Raw genomic sequence first — 19,671 nt, forward strand, 5'->3', positions numbered from 1 at the left:
TTGTTTTTTACATACGGTTCATTTTTTAAACAAGTTGCAGATTTAGCTTTACTCACTTCTGGGATTTATAACAAAAACTAAACTAAAACACAATGACAAAACAGCACCAATAGTAATGAATGATGTCCATGTACAGCAATGGGATAAATTTAGATTTTTGAAAGACTTATTACCTATAAATGTTTTTAATTCAAGTTAGTTTCTAGAACACTGATTTCCTTCTCCCTCAATATCATACAGTAACATATAGTGGGGTCCAAATGTCTAATGGTAAATATAATTGATTTAACCTCATTACAAATGTATCATCAGCATAACGAGTTGAGTAACCTGTCCATAAATTTACAATTTTTATTTGGTACACAAATTTGTTAAAAAAATATTATATGTAAAACAATATAATTATTTTTAAAATCTGTTCGTTCCATGTTACATTTTTGTTTGTTTTCTATTATTTACAATATTTTCAGGATTAAAGTCAATGCTAAATTCCAGTTTATAAATATGGATTTCACCTGTGCGTATATAATTATACAGTAATAGAACAACCAATAATCCATTTCATTGCTATCCTTACGAGACTTGTATACCAAATTCTCTGTTCTTCAGGAAATGGAAAAAACATTGTACTTTTACAATAATTAAATACTAAGTTTTTTTTATTTGTTTCCAAAACCCAGTGACAAACACTAGGGGTGACTAATAATAATTATTTATGGCAAAAATATGGAGATAAAATGTTTCGGAAGGACAGCAGTGATATTTTTTCTTACTATACCACACTGTCCTATATTTAATCATGTTTAAGTCATTAATGTCACCACATATTTTGCTGTAATTCTTTATATATAAATTTGCATAGTTTACAAAATTATACAAAACATATCTAAAAAAAACCTCAAACATATGCAGATCAAGTATAATAACTAAATATATAATAAATAACTTATAATAAAAGATAAAAAATAAAGCTTATATCTACTCAAGTTTTTTCTTATAGGTAGGTAAGGCTAACACATCTGTATATCTTGTTAAGTCCCCTAGATCTATGATTCATGGGGTACACATTTTAATGCATTAAGAATTACAGCATCCACCTCTTTTCTAACCACTTTAACAAAGTTATAGGCATTCCAACCACATACGGACACGCCAAACACAGTAATGATATCTCTCTTCAAAAACTGCACGAAACACCCCCAAGCATTTGAACTAATAAATAAAAAAAACAGACCCAGAGATACTCTGTACTCCCCTTACGTTTTGCGTTATATAAATAAAAAATGGCAAACTTCATGCTTAAAGTCACCTCCAATGTGATCACATTACAGCAAGTAAACCAACTCTCTGTGGCAGAGAGACAGTTGGATTAAGACAAGCGCTTCATGCTTGTACACAGTATGTGTTCAAAAGTGGGTGCAGAAAGGCCTTCTGGGTAATTTGTTAAATTCCTAAAGTGCAAAACTGAAAGAGACTAAACATCATAAATTGATCCTCAAATGCTCAGGTCTCTTGGAGAGCACAGGGTAAGATTGTTTCACGAAGGTGGATCCCAAAGGTTTTTTGATGGGAAGAGGGGCGGAAACCTCAACACTGCTGCTAATGTCCATCTGCTCCACACTGGACTCCTGCATGGGCACATCAGCGACCGGTCGGCACAAGGGAGTGTTGACTTCAGGAAAGGGTGGACTGTGAAGAACAAGAGTGATGGGTTTTGGATCTCCGTTCAATCAAATTTTGTGTTGATGATCTGCACAATCTACATAGGACCAAGTCTTCGATACAAGACTATAAAATGTTCTGGTCGTTCCCGTTTCATAGACCGTACAAACTCAGTGAGCCTCAGAGGAATGAGAAAAACATGTTACCTCACTGGTGTTCTCGGGCTTCCCAGAAGCTTGAGAGGTGAATGGGATTTTGGCTCGAAAGTGAATTTTTCCTTCATGTTTTCGAGCACAGATGGAGCAACGTACGTAAAGCCCTGAGGAGAGACGCCATCCGAGAAGAGATAAAAAACAGATTAGTGAGAGAAAATAAAGGAAGAAAGGAGGATGTGTAATTACGATAAAGCAAAAAAAAAAGAAACATGTCACATTACGAGCTGGAAAAACCAACTAAACAATAATAATAAAGACCAGATGAGACATTATCCTCTTCTCGTAAGTTTGTCTACAAAAACTAATTCACCACATGCTGAACACCGACACAAATTCACAATGTACAAACACATGTAGGGTGGGGATAAATAAATACAAATCCACAGTGACCCACTGCTCTACATTGCCTGATGATGACAAACAAGATCAGACTTTGTATACAAAACTCTTGTGTTTCTTATTGTGTCACATGCAGCAAAGCTGCTAAATAATATCACAGTATTTGTGAGAATACATCCTTGTGTGTGTGAGAATCTGTTTTCTGTGCATTGTCAAGCTTTGTATGTAGTTTCATGTAGCTAATGTCAGTGCTCTTTGAAAAGAATGTCTGCCACATGCATACTGGTAAATGAAATACAAGATGCGTCTTGTTTTGTAAGGCTGCGTCTTGAGGTCTCATCCTCAACTTAGGGTTGGGTATCGGACTCAACTGGATACGAAAATGTGCACTGTGCATGACAAAAAACTGAACACAGATCAATATATTGTGTTTTCATTAATTTGGTGCTATTATGCGCAGAAGAGTAAATTACATTTGGGTTTACAGTATGCGCGTTGCATGCAGATGGCTTTCTGCTGCTTGCAAACATACTATTCTGTGGAAACAGTGGAATAGCTCCGTGTTGCTTTCATATTCATCCGAACCCCAGTTCGAGAGCAGTATGTCCCATGAAGGACGTCTCGTTTAATTCTAAGGTTGCTTTCACACTCTGTGAACGGAGCGTGGTTCACATCGCTAATGTGAAAGCTGTCAACCGAACCCGAGAGTACCTGAAGGAGCTGTTCTGAGTTCAGTTGACAGCTTTCACATTAGCGGTGTGAACCACGCTCCGTTCCGAACTAAACTTAGAGTGTGAAAGCGACCTTAGAATTAAACGAGACGTCCTTCGTAGGACATACTAGCAAAAAAAAGGAAACAGAAAGTTACACGTTGCACTCGCACACCTGTCAAGTTCATTTAAATGATTTCTACATGATTTTAAGAGGTAAAAAGTTGGTTACTTTCTACCCTAAACAATGCCAAAAGAGTAAAACAAAAACCTTTCTGAAACCTTCAGCAGCCTTCTGAAAACGAGACACAGCAAATGTCACAATCGACAAACTGACCAGGAAGACTTGGTTGGCACTTTCGCTGAGTGTCGAATCATCGGGACTGTCCACAGGAGTCTGACTGGTGAACTTTGAGTCAAACTGGCTAACATCATCTGCTGATCGCTGCAGAAAAATACATCTGTGAGGAATGATTGATCTAAAGATGGTTTCATAACAAATGTTACTGTGCATGTGCACGTTCGTGGACTGACGTTAACTTCCGGCCGGTACACATTCACAAGACTATTTCTGATAACAAGCAAAAGAATCCGTCAAGAACCGTTACTTGTCTAAACTTGCCTCTCCAGTATTTTGAATTTAGATTGCGATATCAAGCTCGACCGCTAGATGTCAATGTCCCATTCTGTAAATACAGCAAAAACTACAAGACCCATTAAACTAATTGTTTATTTAATAAAATGAACATGCAACAAAATTCAACAAATCGTTTATTTTAATACAACTATTAAAATTATATAAATGAATATTAACATAAATTAAATTAAATACTTATATTATTGGACACTAGCCAGACCGATAAAGAAACACAGACCGGAAGTTAACTGCTGTCCAGGCGCACACGTCCAATGAAATGGTCTATACAGAGAATGAAAGACACAAAATTATGAAGAGAAAAAATATGGCTCATACCAAAAAAGGCTTGAAGGGAGGTTCAACTTTACAAGCCAGTAAATCATCCCAGTTTATATGTCTGAAGAAGGAGTGGACCTGAAAACAAAAATGTACAAACACTGAAGGATATGTACAGAGGTTGGACGAAATAATACGAACACGCATCATTATAGGATTTTATTTAAATTGTGTGGGTAACTGTAAAAAAACAATGATACCTGGACATCAATAGCATCTCCCTGACCTGCTCCCAATCTCTGCGAAGCATTTCTCTTTAGCAGCTGGGTGTAAACACACACAAACATAACTAATTGAGCAACAACTACAGGATTCCACGAAGTAGGTCAAAGCTGACGGAACTATGATAAGCTTTACCTTTTTCAAAAGGTCCCGTGCTTCTTGAGTGAGGTAAGGTGGAAGGTTAAGTTTGCACTTCAGGATTTTATCGATGGTCTTTTTACGATTCTCAGCGGTGAACGGGGGCTGAGGGGAAACCAGGTTAGATGTTTAATATGCAGTCTATGTACATTTAGTTGACCTGTGCACAAACTGAGATAACCTGAAAATGTCAAAGAAAATGTTTTCTTTAAAATCAGTTTGTTTAGTTAACCCCAATTTAGACTACTGTTCAAAAATTGGTGTTTAAATTCTTGAAATGACTTGTAGACAATGTGTAACTTTCCAATTATATATTCTAAAGCATGACCAAATAATGAAGAAAAAGCAGTCAACAATAAAAAGGATGAAAATTCCCAGGGTGAGACCTCAAAAAAATCCTGATGCCAAGAGTTTCATTTGCAAATTCTAGGCAAAGCAAAAATATTTTTTGTTTATTTTGGACCCTTTAGACACAACATCAATTTTATAGTTACTATTGCATAGTTTTAATAAGATCCAAACGTTAATTGTTTTCTCTCTGTGATTTTTGGAAAGGAAAGACAATAAACTGTAAATTGTAAATTACGGCAGAATTCTGGGCTTTAACAAAGTTCCAACGTTATACAATGAACACAAAAGTACATCAAGTCTAATGACGCTTTGCTTGGTTATCTGTTCTATACTTTGTCATTTATAAACCATCAAAATGGTGTCAGTCTGTTAATGAGTTCATATTAGATATAGACTGGAATAGATAACATCACCTAAGATCACACTTTCAAGAATCTGATCTAAATAACTTTCTTGGCCATATCTCAAATACCGCAGCATACTCTGCACACTCATATTGAAACACTGGACACCAACATTTCAGTTCATTGACTAAATGGTTCTTATCGTTTTCTGGAACATGAATGTAGAGCAAACACAAAAGACAGAAGGGTTGAGAAGAACTCACAGCTCCTGTTAGCATATCATACATCAGGCCCCCCAGACTCCACCAGTCAACAGCTCTGTTATGACCGCTTCTCATGAGGATTTCTGGGGCCCTGAAAGTGGGAAAAAACAGAGAGACAAAGAGAGAAAATGAATGAGTTTGAGAGAGAAAAGGCCTTTTTTCTGGTGCCATCTATGTTACTTTGACCTGACTGACACGAGAGGCCTCAGTGCATGTGACTGATGGAGGCTTTGACCTCTATGAACCGCACTGGATGGAGTTTAAAAGGGGCCATGGCATCACATCTATTGTGGCACCCATACTTTAACCTTCAAATGCATACGTGCCAATAAAAGCCATTAAGGGTAAAAAATAAGCATGTAAAACTAAAATGAATGTTTTGATGCAAATATAAATGAATAACACTATGAGAGAAAAATAAGGGAAAATGCTACAGAAATGTAAAATATGTAAAAAACATACATGTACATACATGTACTCTATGGTCCCACAGAAGGTGTGTGTGACTGTGCCATCGTGTATCGACTCCTTACAGAGTCCGAAGTCTGTTAACTTCACATGACCTGTAATGAGAACGTAATGAGGACATATAGAAGCATATTAAAGCTTTGGGGTCAGTCTGAAGACCACCTGAGACGTACACAGGTGGATTGTGCGTTTTCTTACCGGTGTTATTCAGCATGATGTTCTCTGGTTTCAGATCTCTGTAGATGATGCCTTTCTGATGGAGGTGACCTAACGCCATGGAAATTTCTGCTAGGTAAAAGCTATAGCAGATGTTTGTGTACAAAAAAAACAGAAAACTAAGAATCTAAATAGCAAAATGCAACAAAAAACCTTTACAATTATTATGGCTATTTGTGTTTTCCTAGAAAGTCAGCTATTAGGACAACAGGGCGATCTATACTTGTTTAGACATTGACATTTAAACGGATATCTTCCTCATTAAATCAATGTTTACACACAGCAGAGGTGTGAGGTCACACAGAAAGGTCATCTGGAGTCCATTTTCTGAGAGCTATAGACTAAAATCATAGGCTCACCAGGCTGTGTCCTCCATGAAGATACCCTCCCTCTCCAGCTGCATGAACAGCTCTCCACCTTTCCGAGAAACATCAAATGATCACACAAAGTTATTGATCACGAGATACACATGAAAAGGAATGGTTCATGTCCTGAACACTACACTTTATCTTTTAAAGCCTCTTTACATTTGAAACAGGCAATGAGAACCAAGACATTTCAATAACAAGAAGCAATCAAACGGTCAATTATTTGAGATACATAGAGTCAAAGGGATAGTTTACTCCACTTGGCATCATTTATTCACCCTCATGTCGTTCAAAATGCATATAACTCTCTCTTCCGTGGAACACAAAAGAAGATATTTGGAGAAACGCCTCAGTGGTTTTGGGTCCATACAAGGGAAGTCAATGGGGGCCCACGTTGTTTGGTTACCAACATTCTTCAAAATGCATCATTTATGGGTGAACTATCCCTTAACAATTTATTAAAATGATGATTTGCTGGCATACCAAAGTAACAAGAGCAAAGGCACACCACACAACATGTAAACATACCGCTAAGATACTCCAAAATGAGGTAAAGTTTGCCTCCTGTCTGGAAGGCATATATAAGGTCCACAATGAATGGATGCTTAACCTCCTCCAGGATGCTCCTCTCTGCCTTAGTGTGAGCCGTGTCTTTCGCATTCCGTATGATCATAGCCTGGTCAGAAACACAGCGAGATCGAGCTAAACGTGTAACATGTCAAATGTTAAACACACTCGGCGGGTCTCCAGACGACACATCCATAAAACCCCCAACCACAGCTGTGAAGGGTTCTGAGATGAGTGTGAAATGAATGTTGTCATGTGTTATTCCCTGAACCTTCATGCTGGTGTCTTTAATGCTTTTATTGCCGTGTTACAGTGAACGGATGTGTACAAAGTTAATTTATGAATCCAAGGCATTTTCACTAGCCAACTGAATGCAACAAAAGCTAAAAAGAACATGTTATTGTGGGGACTCGAGTTGGATATATAATTTATAAAAACCATTTTTAAACAAAGCTACTTTTTTGTTAATGAATGTTACAATTCACATGTATGTAGTTCCACATGTTGGGGGGCATTGAAAAGACATTTCATATCCGAAATGACTGTTAATGTTCTGAAAAGAAAAATACATAAAAGTGGAAAAACGCAAAATCCAAAAATCCAAAAACAGTAACACAACTATTAAACGTTCGCATCAGACCCTTCGCAATACTCACCTGACAGCACCCGACGTGATGGATAATACAAAAGAACATTACAGACAACAGATGATAAGAGATATATCCAAGAAAAGGTGTATTACAAAGGCTTTAGAGAAATATGTGAGGTTGTACCTTTTTCAAGACCTTCATAGCAAAAATCTTTCCACAAGCTGCCCCAGAAACCTTGCGTACTTGAAAAACCTTTTTTAAACAAAGAAAACATTAAAATTAGGAGCATTAGAATCAGTATCTGTGTTGCCACAGAGAACAATGTTCTTCTCCCATTTACCTTTCCATAGCCTCCTTTACCCAAAACACGGAGCAACTCGAAGCACTCAGGACGAATCTGCTCTGTGCCTTGATTTACGTTGTTTTCTGAGACCTCATACTTCTCACAGTCATCCATACTGTTTTCAAAACATTACAACTTTATTATCACAGAAAAAAGCCAAAGAGGAAACAAAACATGGTGCTTTCGTGTTTCATACACATGTCATGCACGAATACAGACTCACCATTCAAATATATTGCACTGGTCTCCGTATTCGTTTATATGAGCCTGTGGATAGAATAAAATGAAAACAACAGTCACTGTGAGATGCTCAAACATCTCACCACTCTGTTTTTTTACAGGGGCTAAAACTGTGTTCTGGTCGGTTTAACTGCTTACACTAATCTATGACATCCGTTTCTCGTATCTCCGCAGCTTTTCCACCAAATGCACAGTGTGCAGATCTGACATGTCCATTAAAAGTCAATCTATAGCAATGAATGATGCGCAACGGCTCTCCTCCACTCAGGAGAATATCAAGGTCACTATTTGCTGTTATCACATTACAGGTCTCGGCCTAACAATAGAGTGAATATCAGACCAATCAGAGCTTTTCTAGGTTCAGAGGCCTTTCCGCAAAGCATCTAAAACAAAATATTATGTCGCAAGTATGAACAGTATGTTGTCTGTCGTTGCATTCATTTTATTTCTTATGTAATACATTTTTATATAGTAGACACATTTTATATTACGTAGAAACGAATGATGATGTCTTTAATAGAAATAGAAATGTCACTTTTAAATTGGTCATTAGATGCTTGCTGTTGACCGCAGATTGATACTAAAATAATATGTTTTAGAAAAGTAAAACTTTGCTCTACAAACTTCCTTGGATCATTTTAGTCTTTGATGTGTGGCTTGACACAATAAAGATTTAAGAAAATCAAATGAAACTGCGAGATATGTCCAACCACAAAAAAAATACTTTTGGGCAATCTGATACCATCACTGTAATAGTCCTAGGGGAAATAACCATGGTTTTATTAGTAAAAGTAATACATTCTGTTCTATTGATTACCACTTGTATTATTTAAGTTTTACTCCGAATATCTTGTTAACATTGTGATTACTAAAATAAGACGAGTGTAAAACAATGGTTCATTTCTAATGTCATTGGTCGTCTGACCGCTCCTATAATAATGACTCAAGCTGTCTGCTGTATCGTTTCAGCGGAGCGAACAGTGTTGGTTACGATGCTGCATCGATCAGCAGGCCGGTTGCCACGTCCCTGCGATGCGGTATATGTGAAGCCGGTAACCGGTTACATACCCCGTCAACAAGCTCATCATCCGTGACATTTTCCTCCGGCGGATCCAGATCGATATCAAACACGCCGGCCATTTCCCCAGTCCAGTTACCGTTATATGTAATTTAACTCATAACCGGCTCCGGTACGCATCCTTGCCGCGGATGAACTGCCACACCGGTACATCGGCGGCGACTGTGGAACGATGTGTGAACGAGCTTTTGTGCGCATGCTCAGTAGTGTTTTATGTCCTGGCAGATATTCTCAATAGCATCCAGCAAATGTAAAGTTATCTGTAATGAATTTATACTCTCATATTTTTTCGTGACCTGTCTATTAACAACGATGTGCATTGATCGGTTCATGGATGTAAATAGACTCGTGCAATGTGTGAATGTAAAACTGCTTCCCGTGCAGTAACGCCACACAACCAGTAGATGTCCATAAAAGACCAAGTTACAACCAGAATGTTCATAATAGACCAAGTTCAACAAGTTCGTCTGGGTTTGGTATAGTGTAGTGTGGTAATAGTATAGTATACTACACTACATAGTGTGCAGTTATTTTAGTGGTTTAGAGATCTACCATCTACATGGTTTCAAAGCAGATTTACAGAAAATAGTGAGCAAGCTAAAGGTGACTATGGCCAGGATGATGTTAGTGGAGGGAGAACATTCTGCAACCTACTGAGGTGTATGTATAAAGATTTACATTGTGAAAAAGAAAATAATTGTATATATATTTAGGATTAAAACTGTAGTGTCATAATGGATCATTTTATACAATTAATGTAATTCTATACAAACCTTCGATCCTATCCTATTAAACCAACACGAGTTGGTAAATGTGCCAAAAGGGACAGATGGAAAAAAGATGCAAGCTCACGCACTTCACATTGTAACAAAGTGCTGGATGGCCACAACTCTCTGTTCCCCACTTCATAAAACCACAAATGGATTACAATGGAGACTTTGTGTGTTACATATGTTTCAAGCAGAAAAAAGCATTATGCAAAATACAGTTACCGGGACTTTCCAAAGTTATGTTTTTGAAAAGGTCATAATGGCCCTTTCATATTGTACACAAACGACTCCAAAACATTATACACCACAATATATGAATGGCGATTTACTGTCCATTAGATCTGAATGTAGATTGTTTTATAAATTAGGCTCTTGTTGTTAAGTGCAGTTACAATGGATTACTTTGTTTTCTGATAAGGAGAAGTGGCCATTTAGCACATGAACAAAAAGGAACTAAACATTTTAATGCTTCATACCTGTGCGGGTAACTGTGACATGTGCAGATACGCCAACCTCATGCTTATTTTAATTTGACTGGGTAATATCACAAAAAACACAAACTCAAAATCTGTTTCAGATAAAGTAACATTTACACACGACTCTGACTCAACCTGGGTGTGACAGTGCTCTCCGGTTCTGTGACAGGACATCATTGATTCATGTGACAGGTAAAGCCTGTGACTCACCTGGACTTCAGTCTCCTTTTAAATTATTAATGCACCTGCTCCTGACAACTGTGAGAATCATAATTCCCTGATTGTTTCAAACATCTCATGTTTCATAAGAATTGGATACATAACTGTGACAAAATTATTGGAAATGTTTTCAACCGTACCAAAACATTTGATTAAAACACACACACACACACACACACACACACACACACACACACACGCACACACACACACACACACACACACATATATATATATACATTGTTTAACAACTTGATTCTTTTTTAACAACTGCTTCAGGTCTAACTAAAAAGTAAACGTGCGCCCCCTTCTGGTTCCCTGAGGCAGTGCATACAAGACGTGCGTGTATGTAGTAGCCTGATACACATGAAAGCCTCAAAAGACTGGCGTTGGTCACGTGCTAAACAAGAGCACCTGACCTACAATGTTCATAAAGAAACCAAGACAAAAGAGTGTGTGGGTGGCGGTGTTAATAACCCAAGTAACATGTCAAGTCTTATTTGAATATTAAAAACGGTTTAAGATTAACAAGATTAATTTGCATAAAAACAAGCCACAAGGCAAAGCCTGTAACTGTAGTGGGCGTGGGTCAGTTTCAAACTGTCAGTCACATCATATCACGTCATTGAAGAAGGTGTGTTCCAACAAAGACTTTTTACAAAAACGCAAATATTATACTATACAAATACTTTGTAGAAATAAGTTATGTAGTTTTGTATTATTTACATATTGCATTCAAATGCAGGAATTTTATAGTTGCAAGTGCTGGTCTCTTTAACGTTACAAGTAAAATACTCAACATTCTGATTAAAAAAAAGATGCTTTTGTAACACAAACCTGTAAATTAAACGTCAAATATGAGACAAACACACGAGTCTTTATTCAAGTTGATTTTTATTTTTTCAAAATACACAAAATACATACACGCACAAACATGAATGGCAGATGGGGGTTCCCTAAAGTACAGGATGTTCTGAACAGTGCCGTGGAAATTACACGACTAACGTGAAAGCCAAACATATCACCCTGTGTTTCGCAACGGAGAGAAATAACACAAGGTCTGAGTGCACAGCGAACATGAATGGCTGCACGAACATCACTGTAGTTCAATAACAAATACCAGCATTAAATAGACGATTACAGTGAATTAAACAAGTGTTGAGCAAGTATAAATACAGCAGCGTGGAAAAATATGCATGCAAAGTGTGTTGCAATAAGGTGTTTTTTCTGGATTCTCAGAAATTCAAGAGGACAAAATCAAGTGCCGGAAACGCACACACACGGGAAGGAAGCAATGTATGTCTATGCAGAGACACGCGTGTACGTGTATAGGGGGAGCAGAAACACGTCAATCACGTTCTCTATAACACACACAAACCTAATATTACTGCAGGAATATTTCATAACGACTTCGCTTCTATTAAACATCAACACAAAAACATAAGTATTATACATAATATTATAAAAAAGACAAGTTGCAATAAAAACACCTCATGTGTAATGAATTTTGGGGTTGAGAGCCCAAAATGTCAGACAGCCTACAGACTGTTGTCGCCGGGGGAATGTAACAGCCAACACCAGTCTGATAAGCTATCAGACACAGTGGGAAATATCTTATCCACATTACTTACACATACAATGATGAATTAACTCACTTGCCAATGACGACAGGAGCCGATGGGGAGGCTGAAAGAGGGGCGTGGTCATCAACGGTAACGATCTAACGACAGAAATCCCGTTACGACGGAGCTCTTACTCAATCTGAGCGCTGTGCGATTCGGTCTACTCTTTTCTCTGTGGCGGTGTTTTAAATACACAGAGCTGTCTACATAGACGACGGTATCCAAGCTCCGTTCGCGCGGTCGATCCGCTCTACACAGGCTGTCTAGGTAGGCGACTGGCTGGATGTTGAAACGCAGCCTCTCTCTCTCCCTCTCTCATCCTCTACGGCGGCAGCGCGCAGTGCATTGAGTTCAACCGAGGGTTCATTCGAGGTAACGGCAAAGAAACTCCACACTGTTGGCTTTTTATACACGCTTCCAGACTCGCATACCATGGCGACGTTACAAAAGGCACCGCGAAAACCATTGCGTAAGCAACCGAAGGGGAAAGAATACGTGTTTGCCCATACACGGCCGTTACGCTAAATACGTCGTTACATCATGCGCTTTAAATTGGATCGATTACACAGAAATACGTCAGACTGTCAAAACGACGGAACGAGGACATGCGGCGACGAGCTCTCACAGCGGCGAGCATCACGCATCTTGACCGGATGTTCTTCTTCACGTGTAAAGAATATGAGCGATAAGGAGCCGCGCGGGAAACGTGGCACGCGCCCACGCACATATGTGCACGAACATACGCGCGTTTTAATTTGATTGAATGCGTTTTTGCATCTGGAGTGGAGCGGCCCTGTAGCGAGTCATGTGGTTATACAAACACTCTCTTACCCCGTCTATGGGCTTCTGGGAACAAAACGATCTCTGCACAAAAAGAAATTGAGGGCTTTCTGGTTAAAACTTGAGAAACTTTGGGGCAAGTTACATTTCTCTTACCAGAAGCACACGGCGAAGCTTAACTTTACATGCATCACCTGTTACGGCTATTCTGTATCAATTCAATTACAATACGCCTCGAATACAAGACGGTCCAGACTACAACATCAGTGCCAACCCCTCCTAGTAAGATCATACGACCTGTGAAAGACGAAGACCTGATAACACGAGCATCTCATCGCAGACCGCCAGCTAACCAAGTGCATTAAAAAGTAAAATGTTACCGATAGCCCCATTACAAAAAGACACCTGTTTGGCACGCAGTCTCTTGACAGAACGAAAATCAAACCAGCGCCTCCTGAAACAGCCCTTCTGTAAATGAAAGAAAAGAGAGCGGTCAATCAAACATGAACACAAGTGCATTAACTCATCAAAAATATCATGTAACCCAAGGTTAAGCAATCGCTCCATCTCTCTAATCTCTCGCTCTCAAAACCGATTTGTGTTTGTGACACGCGCTCCGGCATCACCACCTCCTGCCAGTTAAACAAGCACCAAGTAACTACGAGAGGTTCCAGTTACCAGAAAAAAGGAACACTGTTCCAGAAACATCCGTAATCTCTCATTGTGCAACTTCATGTCTCTCCTCCTCCCCCACGTACACACGAGCTGGAAAAGCGCTCGCAAGTGAAGAACGATTCAACGGATTCTTCACACGACGTTAACAAGCGCTCCGGAGGTATAAAGGTGCAGCTCTTTGTTTCCACGCGCCCTTCGGAGTGATTGTCAGCGGTAGGAATCGAGAGTGTAGCTACACGCCCCCCCCTCACTCCCTCCCCCCAACCTCCTCCTCCCAGGGGCCCCTCCTGTCCCCGGCAACCCGCAATGGGTTCAACAGGGTTCGGCTGCCGAGGAGGGGGAGGCAAGTGTGACGCGGGGGAGTGTCCGGTTCACTCAAAGAGCTCCAACTGCTCAGTATGACTCAGCATCCCTCCTCAGCCAGACCCTGAACAGGCCCCCGCGATCGTCCGCGCGATGCCCCCCCCGGTACATTATGGTGTGCCACATGCAAACAATAACACGGAATCACACGCTGGAATAAAACCAGCGATACTTAGGCGAGGGAGATAATAAGGATGTGGAACAAAACGATGGGATGCGAGTAATAAATTAAAGGGGCGAGGGAGAGAAATACACAAAAAACTGTCTAAACCCGAGGAAAATTAAAGGAAGAATGGAGGGAATGACTGTGCGAAGGCAGATAGATAGATGATGTAAAGGGCGTGTTGAGATGGAACACTTACGGTTAGGGTGGCCTCTCCCGCCCGGTGCTGTAATTCTGCCCTCTGGGCCTCAAGGTACTCCTGAAAGGCTCCTGTAGAGAGGCGCCAAACGGGGGAAGAGCTCTGTGTGACAGAAAAAGAAAAGGGGGGGACGAAAGGGAGGGGGAAGAGAGAGAGAGAGCGGGAGAGGTCACATAAATTTCTCTTACCAACTCGAAAGGTCAGCGAGTTTCCTTTACCCCGTGTTAGCACTGCCTCTCCCCACCGCTCTCAGCGCACGCCAGAGAGACTCTGTTAAGGAGTTTATCCCAAAACACAGAAACTAAAATAAAAAAACATACTTGTTCTAAAACATACATATCCTAGCATAAAAAAAAGAATGGTGTGGAAAAATGTGGGGATCGCGAATAGGAGATTGCTTGTCCCGGAGGCATGCTCGCAGAGCCATCCACGCTCCCCTGTAACGTCCCTCAGCCGGGCTGAAGGAAGGAATGAATGATTTCTCAGAACTCTCACATTTATCAGCGGTGGTTCCTGTAAGAACTGGTTTCAGCCAATTAATGAGGAAGTGAGTCCATGCTGCGTCATTACTGGTTGAGAGAGAGCAAAAACGCCGCCCACTTCAAGTAGAAGGAGGGGCTCTTTAAGAGACAGCCCATATTAGGAAACCCTTGTATGAGATTTAGCCACTAGCTACCCTCCCCACCACTGACACACACACACTCATCGAACACACACACAATCACATGGCATGGAAGAGAAGGAGATTGCCCTGGCATTGCCCCTCCCAAATAAATCAAGCAAATTAAATTAAAAGTGAGATTTTTTTGTGACACATATTGATAAAATGACTACTTTTATGACTAATCTCTTTTGACGTGCTTGAGCCTTTGTTTGATCACTTTACGCAGTCATGTGATGCGTGGTCGGACGATAACAGTCTCTAAGAATCTTTATATGTGCATTTCACACACACGCAGGCAAACAATTCACTCTTCCCGCTCACTTTCTGAAAGTGCAACTTTTACAGATAAACCTTAGATGAGCTCATGCCGGTTTTGTTAAATCATTAACCAAAGACATTATCACCTTCCAGCCGTGATGCGGGTTAACTGAATGCAATAAAGAATCAAAACAACAAAACTTGAGCACGAGGAGTGACAAAAACATGGAAACTCATAATGGATAGTAAGAACGTTAGGATCCACCATCAAAACGAACACCCACATATCTCATACCAAAATCTAACCGACTGTAAACACACAGAGAAGCTAACATGAGCGCATTTGAGGGTTAATCTCGACATGTAAACGCTCATTTGTTTTTTGTCAGTGGGAATTTGGAGAACAGGTACTGCGAAACACCCTCTTGTAGAACAAAGAGTAAGATCAAAAACTTGTGTCTTTGTGTATGAGATTTGGCGGGCTCCATCGAGCCTCCGATGAGCCACGGTGAGTCAGTGCCCGTGCGAGTCAGACCTTAAACTCCTACCCACCGTCAGAAACACACTTCTAAAACATGAGGTCCATCTACATGTCTGGTCCATAAAACAAGGATTTTCACCTTGGTTCTGGAACATTCTGGGACAGGGATATCTTTGGAAAAACATTCTTGACTAAATGATATATATTCACTGTCAGCATTCTATGGTCTGGTCATATTTACATTTTTAAATGGGAAAAATGTGTTGTGATAGGTCTTGGGAAATGCTTGCGTGTTTTGTTCACGATGGAAGCCATGCCATTTGTACAGTGAGGGGCAATACGAGTGAGTAATTCAAATATTTCCAAAAATATCTGGTACGGTTTTGGTGGAACATTTTTTTCATGTTGGTAAAAGTATTATTTCGGCAGAAGAAATAAGTCTGAACGTTTAAATTAAGAGGATATCAGAACAAAAGCTACATGTACAGTATCAACACAAATCCTTGCGCATATCTGAATAGGAAGGAAAATCCATTTGGAGACATTTCAACACATGTTATACAGAGAGGAATGTGTTCATGTGGAACATGTTTTGTAAAAAAATGAAAATTGTGTTTTTTAATCGCTCATTATTCATAATTGAATCATGTTAATTAAATTAATGAACAGATCTTACAAAACAGAAGACATGCATTATTATCACAATACACTGACTTAAAATCTTTTTTATTCCAAATTTTCACCAAAAGTGTATTTTTTGTTCCCTTTATCCAAGATTTTGTTCAAAATGTAAAACATCTGTGTAAATCAAAAATGTTAATTATTTAAATGACACTTTTTGAATGAAATGTGTAATTTATTCATACAAAGTGTAAACCAAAGTGTGATTTGCTTTATTTACTGTATTAAAATTGCACCACAGAACTCCTGAGGCAGGTAAAACACCCAAATTAAATCACACGACATACATAAACCTACTGATGTACAGAAGGTGGTATACTATTGTGGTGAAATATTTCTAAAAATTATTTTGAGGAGCAATAAACATTGTTAATAATCGTTATGTTATATGCTATTTTAAAGAACAAATGACTAAAGAATAAATGTTAATTTTTTTATTTTTCTTATCAAATTCTTCCAGAATTTGGGCACAAACAGACACATTTATGTGTGTGTGTGTGTGTGAGTGTGTGTGTGCGCCCACTTTTTGGTACCCTGGCCTTTGGGTACGTCCACATTTGTAAAAGAAAAACAGAAAGTCTCTTTCAGGGTTAGGTTTAGGTTATAGTGTTTATAACTTGCTATGTATAAAAACAATAGAAGTCTATGGAATGTCCTAATTTGATTGATAAGTAAATGTGTGTGTGTGTGTGTTACAGTGCCTCTGTATTGTTAGAGCACTTTACAAATAACATTAAAAATTCACTTCAATAAGAGGTGTCTTAAATCAACCAGCAATTTATCTCAAATTGTCTGTCAAAACAGTGTAATAATAAAAAATATATATATTATAATTAAATAGCACGACAAGACAATACCCAAAATAATACTGTTATATGTCATGGACAAATACACCTACAAATGAAGAGTCATCATCAGCAAGTCAAAACCTTACAATGTTTACAGTTATATGGCTTGTCATATTGATCAGTTGAGATTAGTCACATTTAAGTGCTGGTGGACGATGTTGATGTGAGGACACGTTGCGTCCATTACTCGCAGGTGATTGAAGATGGCCAGCTGATATTATTTAATTAAACTCCTTCCTTCTCTTGTTTACTTCACTCCACAGTGTGTGACAGGAAATAGAGATGATTCAAACATACTCAGAAAGGATGATGATGATCCATGCCGGTCATCGCTGAAGTAAAATGCCGGTCAAGAGGATGATGGCGCGAGCTATATCTCCTCCTGGCCTGTTTGACCACATAAGCTTCTGACTCAGGCAGCGCTAAGTCTTCTCTATCTTCAACAAAAGCCGAAGGGAATATGAGAAAAGAAGCTCAGATGACAGTATGACAAACTGTATTATTGGGTAAAGGATGATGCAAGAGGAGAGTAATGATTAGCAAAACAGATTAGCGTGCGGGTACAAGCAAAACAATATTTTGGGGATCAAATCAGTTGAATTGTGTACAGTGTATCCACACATTTAAAAAGGTTTCTTTATATTAAACTAAACTTCAAATACCTTTGGTAAGTGCAAACAACGGAAATGAGTAAACTCAATAAATTAGCCGGATCAAATCTAACCCAACTGAATCAACTGTAGTTTAGCGCTAGCTAACACTAGCACATGGCAGCATGCTTATAGTAATGTTTTTAGACATAAAATGAAACAATAACATGAAATGTGTTGTGTTGAAGTGATGCACTAGTAAAACAACGTTTATATACCTAAAGCAGAAGACAGGACTATCTACCCTTTCTCAGTTTAAGCAATGTTCGGTAACCCGAAAGTCAGAAAATTTGATCTTTAAATACACATTTAACATAAAAGAACAATTAAACTAACAAGTACACACCATACAATAAAATAAACAACTGACTGTGTAATTGACAACAGAAACGTGTTGCACATATTGTTTGAATCTACCTTCTTTTAACTGAGCAAGTAGCAAAAATCCCATTTCTGAATGTAGGTTGTATGAATCGGTTTAATGGATGCAGGAACAGAATGAGGTCTTGTTGCACCATTAACAGAATTACCTGTCAACACTTGTGTTTTACAAACTGCAATCTTTGGAATGGTGACTAAACCTCACTCAGAAGAAACATCATACGAGCACAACCATGGGATCAGCGGACAGGAAGCTTACAAACATTTGTGCTTCTGTGTTCCCCAGTGAACAACAGAAGTAAACAGGTCCCAACTTCCTTTCAGTTTTTTTGTCCCTCTATAAAACAGTTAATAATTTGCAGTCACCGTCTTACAACATTCTAATGAGCTATCATTTCCTGTAGCAGTTACGATTTCTGTCTCTTATTTTTTCCTCAGCGCTATTCATTTCCTTGAAGCCGAATTCCACAAGCCTTGAGTCACAGGTGACCTCTGACCTCAGGTCTCCTCTAAAGCCGCCGACCGATATTTCCCTCTATGTTGCCAGCGTGCACGACAGGACATTTCTGATGTCTCCCCCATGCAAAAAATCAGTTCGGAAGGCCGGCTAAAAATACATGAGAAAAGCTAGAATTAAATGTTAACGAATGGACGTCATGTGAAATACAAGTCTATCGAGATTTTAAATATGGAAAAATAATGAAAATATAAATGAGTCATTGCCGCACATACAGAAGCCCACATTATGTATTTTTTTCATCGAATTAATTGTCTTATTATGTGATGTCACATTATCTTAATTGCTTCGGCAGAACACAAAAGATTATATTTTGAAGAATTCTGGTAACCGAACAATGGTGGTACCCATTCGCTTTTGTATAGACACAAAATTAATGCAAGTGAAAGTGTACTGCTTTTGTTTGGTAATCAACATTCTTCAAAATATCTTCTTTTGTGTTCTGCAGAAGAAAGAAAGTGAGTAAATGATAACGGAATTATAATTTTTGTGTGAACTGTTTAAGTTTTGTATATGTAATAAAAGTAAAATAATAGCAATATACAGTATTACATGAAGACTAGATAATAAATGCAACATAAAGTCTAAAGTTCCCTGTTTCTGCTCAAGTGACCACAGTGTCAGCTCAACTGAAATGAGTTTTGCTCAACAACAATAAAAAAATAGGAGGGTCCATTGTTGCCAGGTAATAAGAACAGCCATCTTGAAATAAAGAGCGTAAACCTCACACATCAATGGCATTTGAACACAGACATTTACAGCTTCTCACACACAACCGCACACAGTCACATCTATATATACACACTAATGACGTGGCCTTGATGTGCTTTCCTCATC

At 38.9% G+C, this 19,671-nt stretch overlaps 1 protein-coding gene across 2 annotated transcripts in view; it reads right to left on the reverse strand.

Annotated features, from left to right (window-relative positions):
- Positions 1 to 402: 402 nt before the first annotated feature.
- Positions 403 to 19,671, reverse strand: part of rps6kb1a (ribosomal protein S6 kinase b, polypeptide 1a) — a 63,823-nt gene continuing 44,554 nt past the window's right edge. Inside the window, exons 1-15 of one of the 2 annotated variants that reach the window (XM_056735901.1) lie at positions 9,078 to 9,711; positions 7,993 to 8,036; positions 7,767 to 7,884; positions 7,610 to 7,678; positions 6,798 to 6,945; positions 6,261 to 6,318; positions 5,884 to 5,984; positions 5,690 to 5,780; positions 5,218 to 5,308; positions 4,257 to 4,364; positions 4,100 to 4,162; positions 3,900 to 3,977; positions 3,264 to 3,371; positions 1,869 to 1,981; positions 403 to 1,689 (exon numbers count right to left, since the gene is read on the reverse strand). In XM_056735901.1, coding sequence (XP_056591879.1) covers positions 1,482 to 1,689; positions 1,869 to 1,981; positions 3,264 to 3,371; positions 3,900 to 3,977; positions 4,100 to 4,162; positions 4,257 to 4,364; positions 5,218 to 5,308; positions 5,690 to 5,780; positions 5,884 to 5,984; positions 6,261 to 6,318; positions 6,798 to 6,945; positions 7,610 to 7,678; positions 7,767 to 7,884; positions 7,993 to 8,036; positions 9,078 to 9,149 — 1,470 coding nt within the window. In that variant the 5' untranslated portion in view covers positions 9,150 to 9,711 and the 3' untranslated portion in view covers positions 403 to 1,481. Of the gene's footprint in view, positions 1,690 to 1,868; positions 1,982 to 3,263; positions 3,372 to 3,899; positions 3,978 to 4,099; positions 4,163 to 4,256; positions 4,365 to 5,217; positions 5,309 to 5,689; positions 5,781 to 5,883; positions 5,985 to 6,260; positions 6,319 to 6,797; positions 6,946 to 7,609; positions 7,679 to 7,766; positions 7,885 to 7,992; positions 8,037 to 9,077; positions 9,712 to 19,671 lie in introns of those variants that run through there. The other variant, XM_056735902.1, reaches the window with a different exon arrangement.

The sequence above is a fragment of the Triplophysa dalaica genome, chromosome 22 (genome assembly GCF_015846415.1).
Source record: "Triplophysa dalaica isolate WHDGS20190420 chromosome 22, ASM1584641v1, whole genome shotgun sequence".
Taxonomy (NCBI): Eukaryota; Metazoa; Chordata; class Actinopteri; order Cypriniformes; family Nemacheilidae; genus Triplophysa; species Triplophysa dalaica.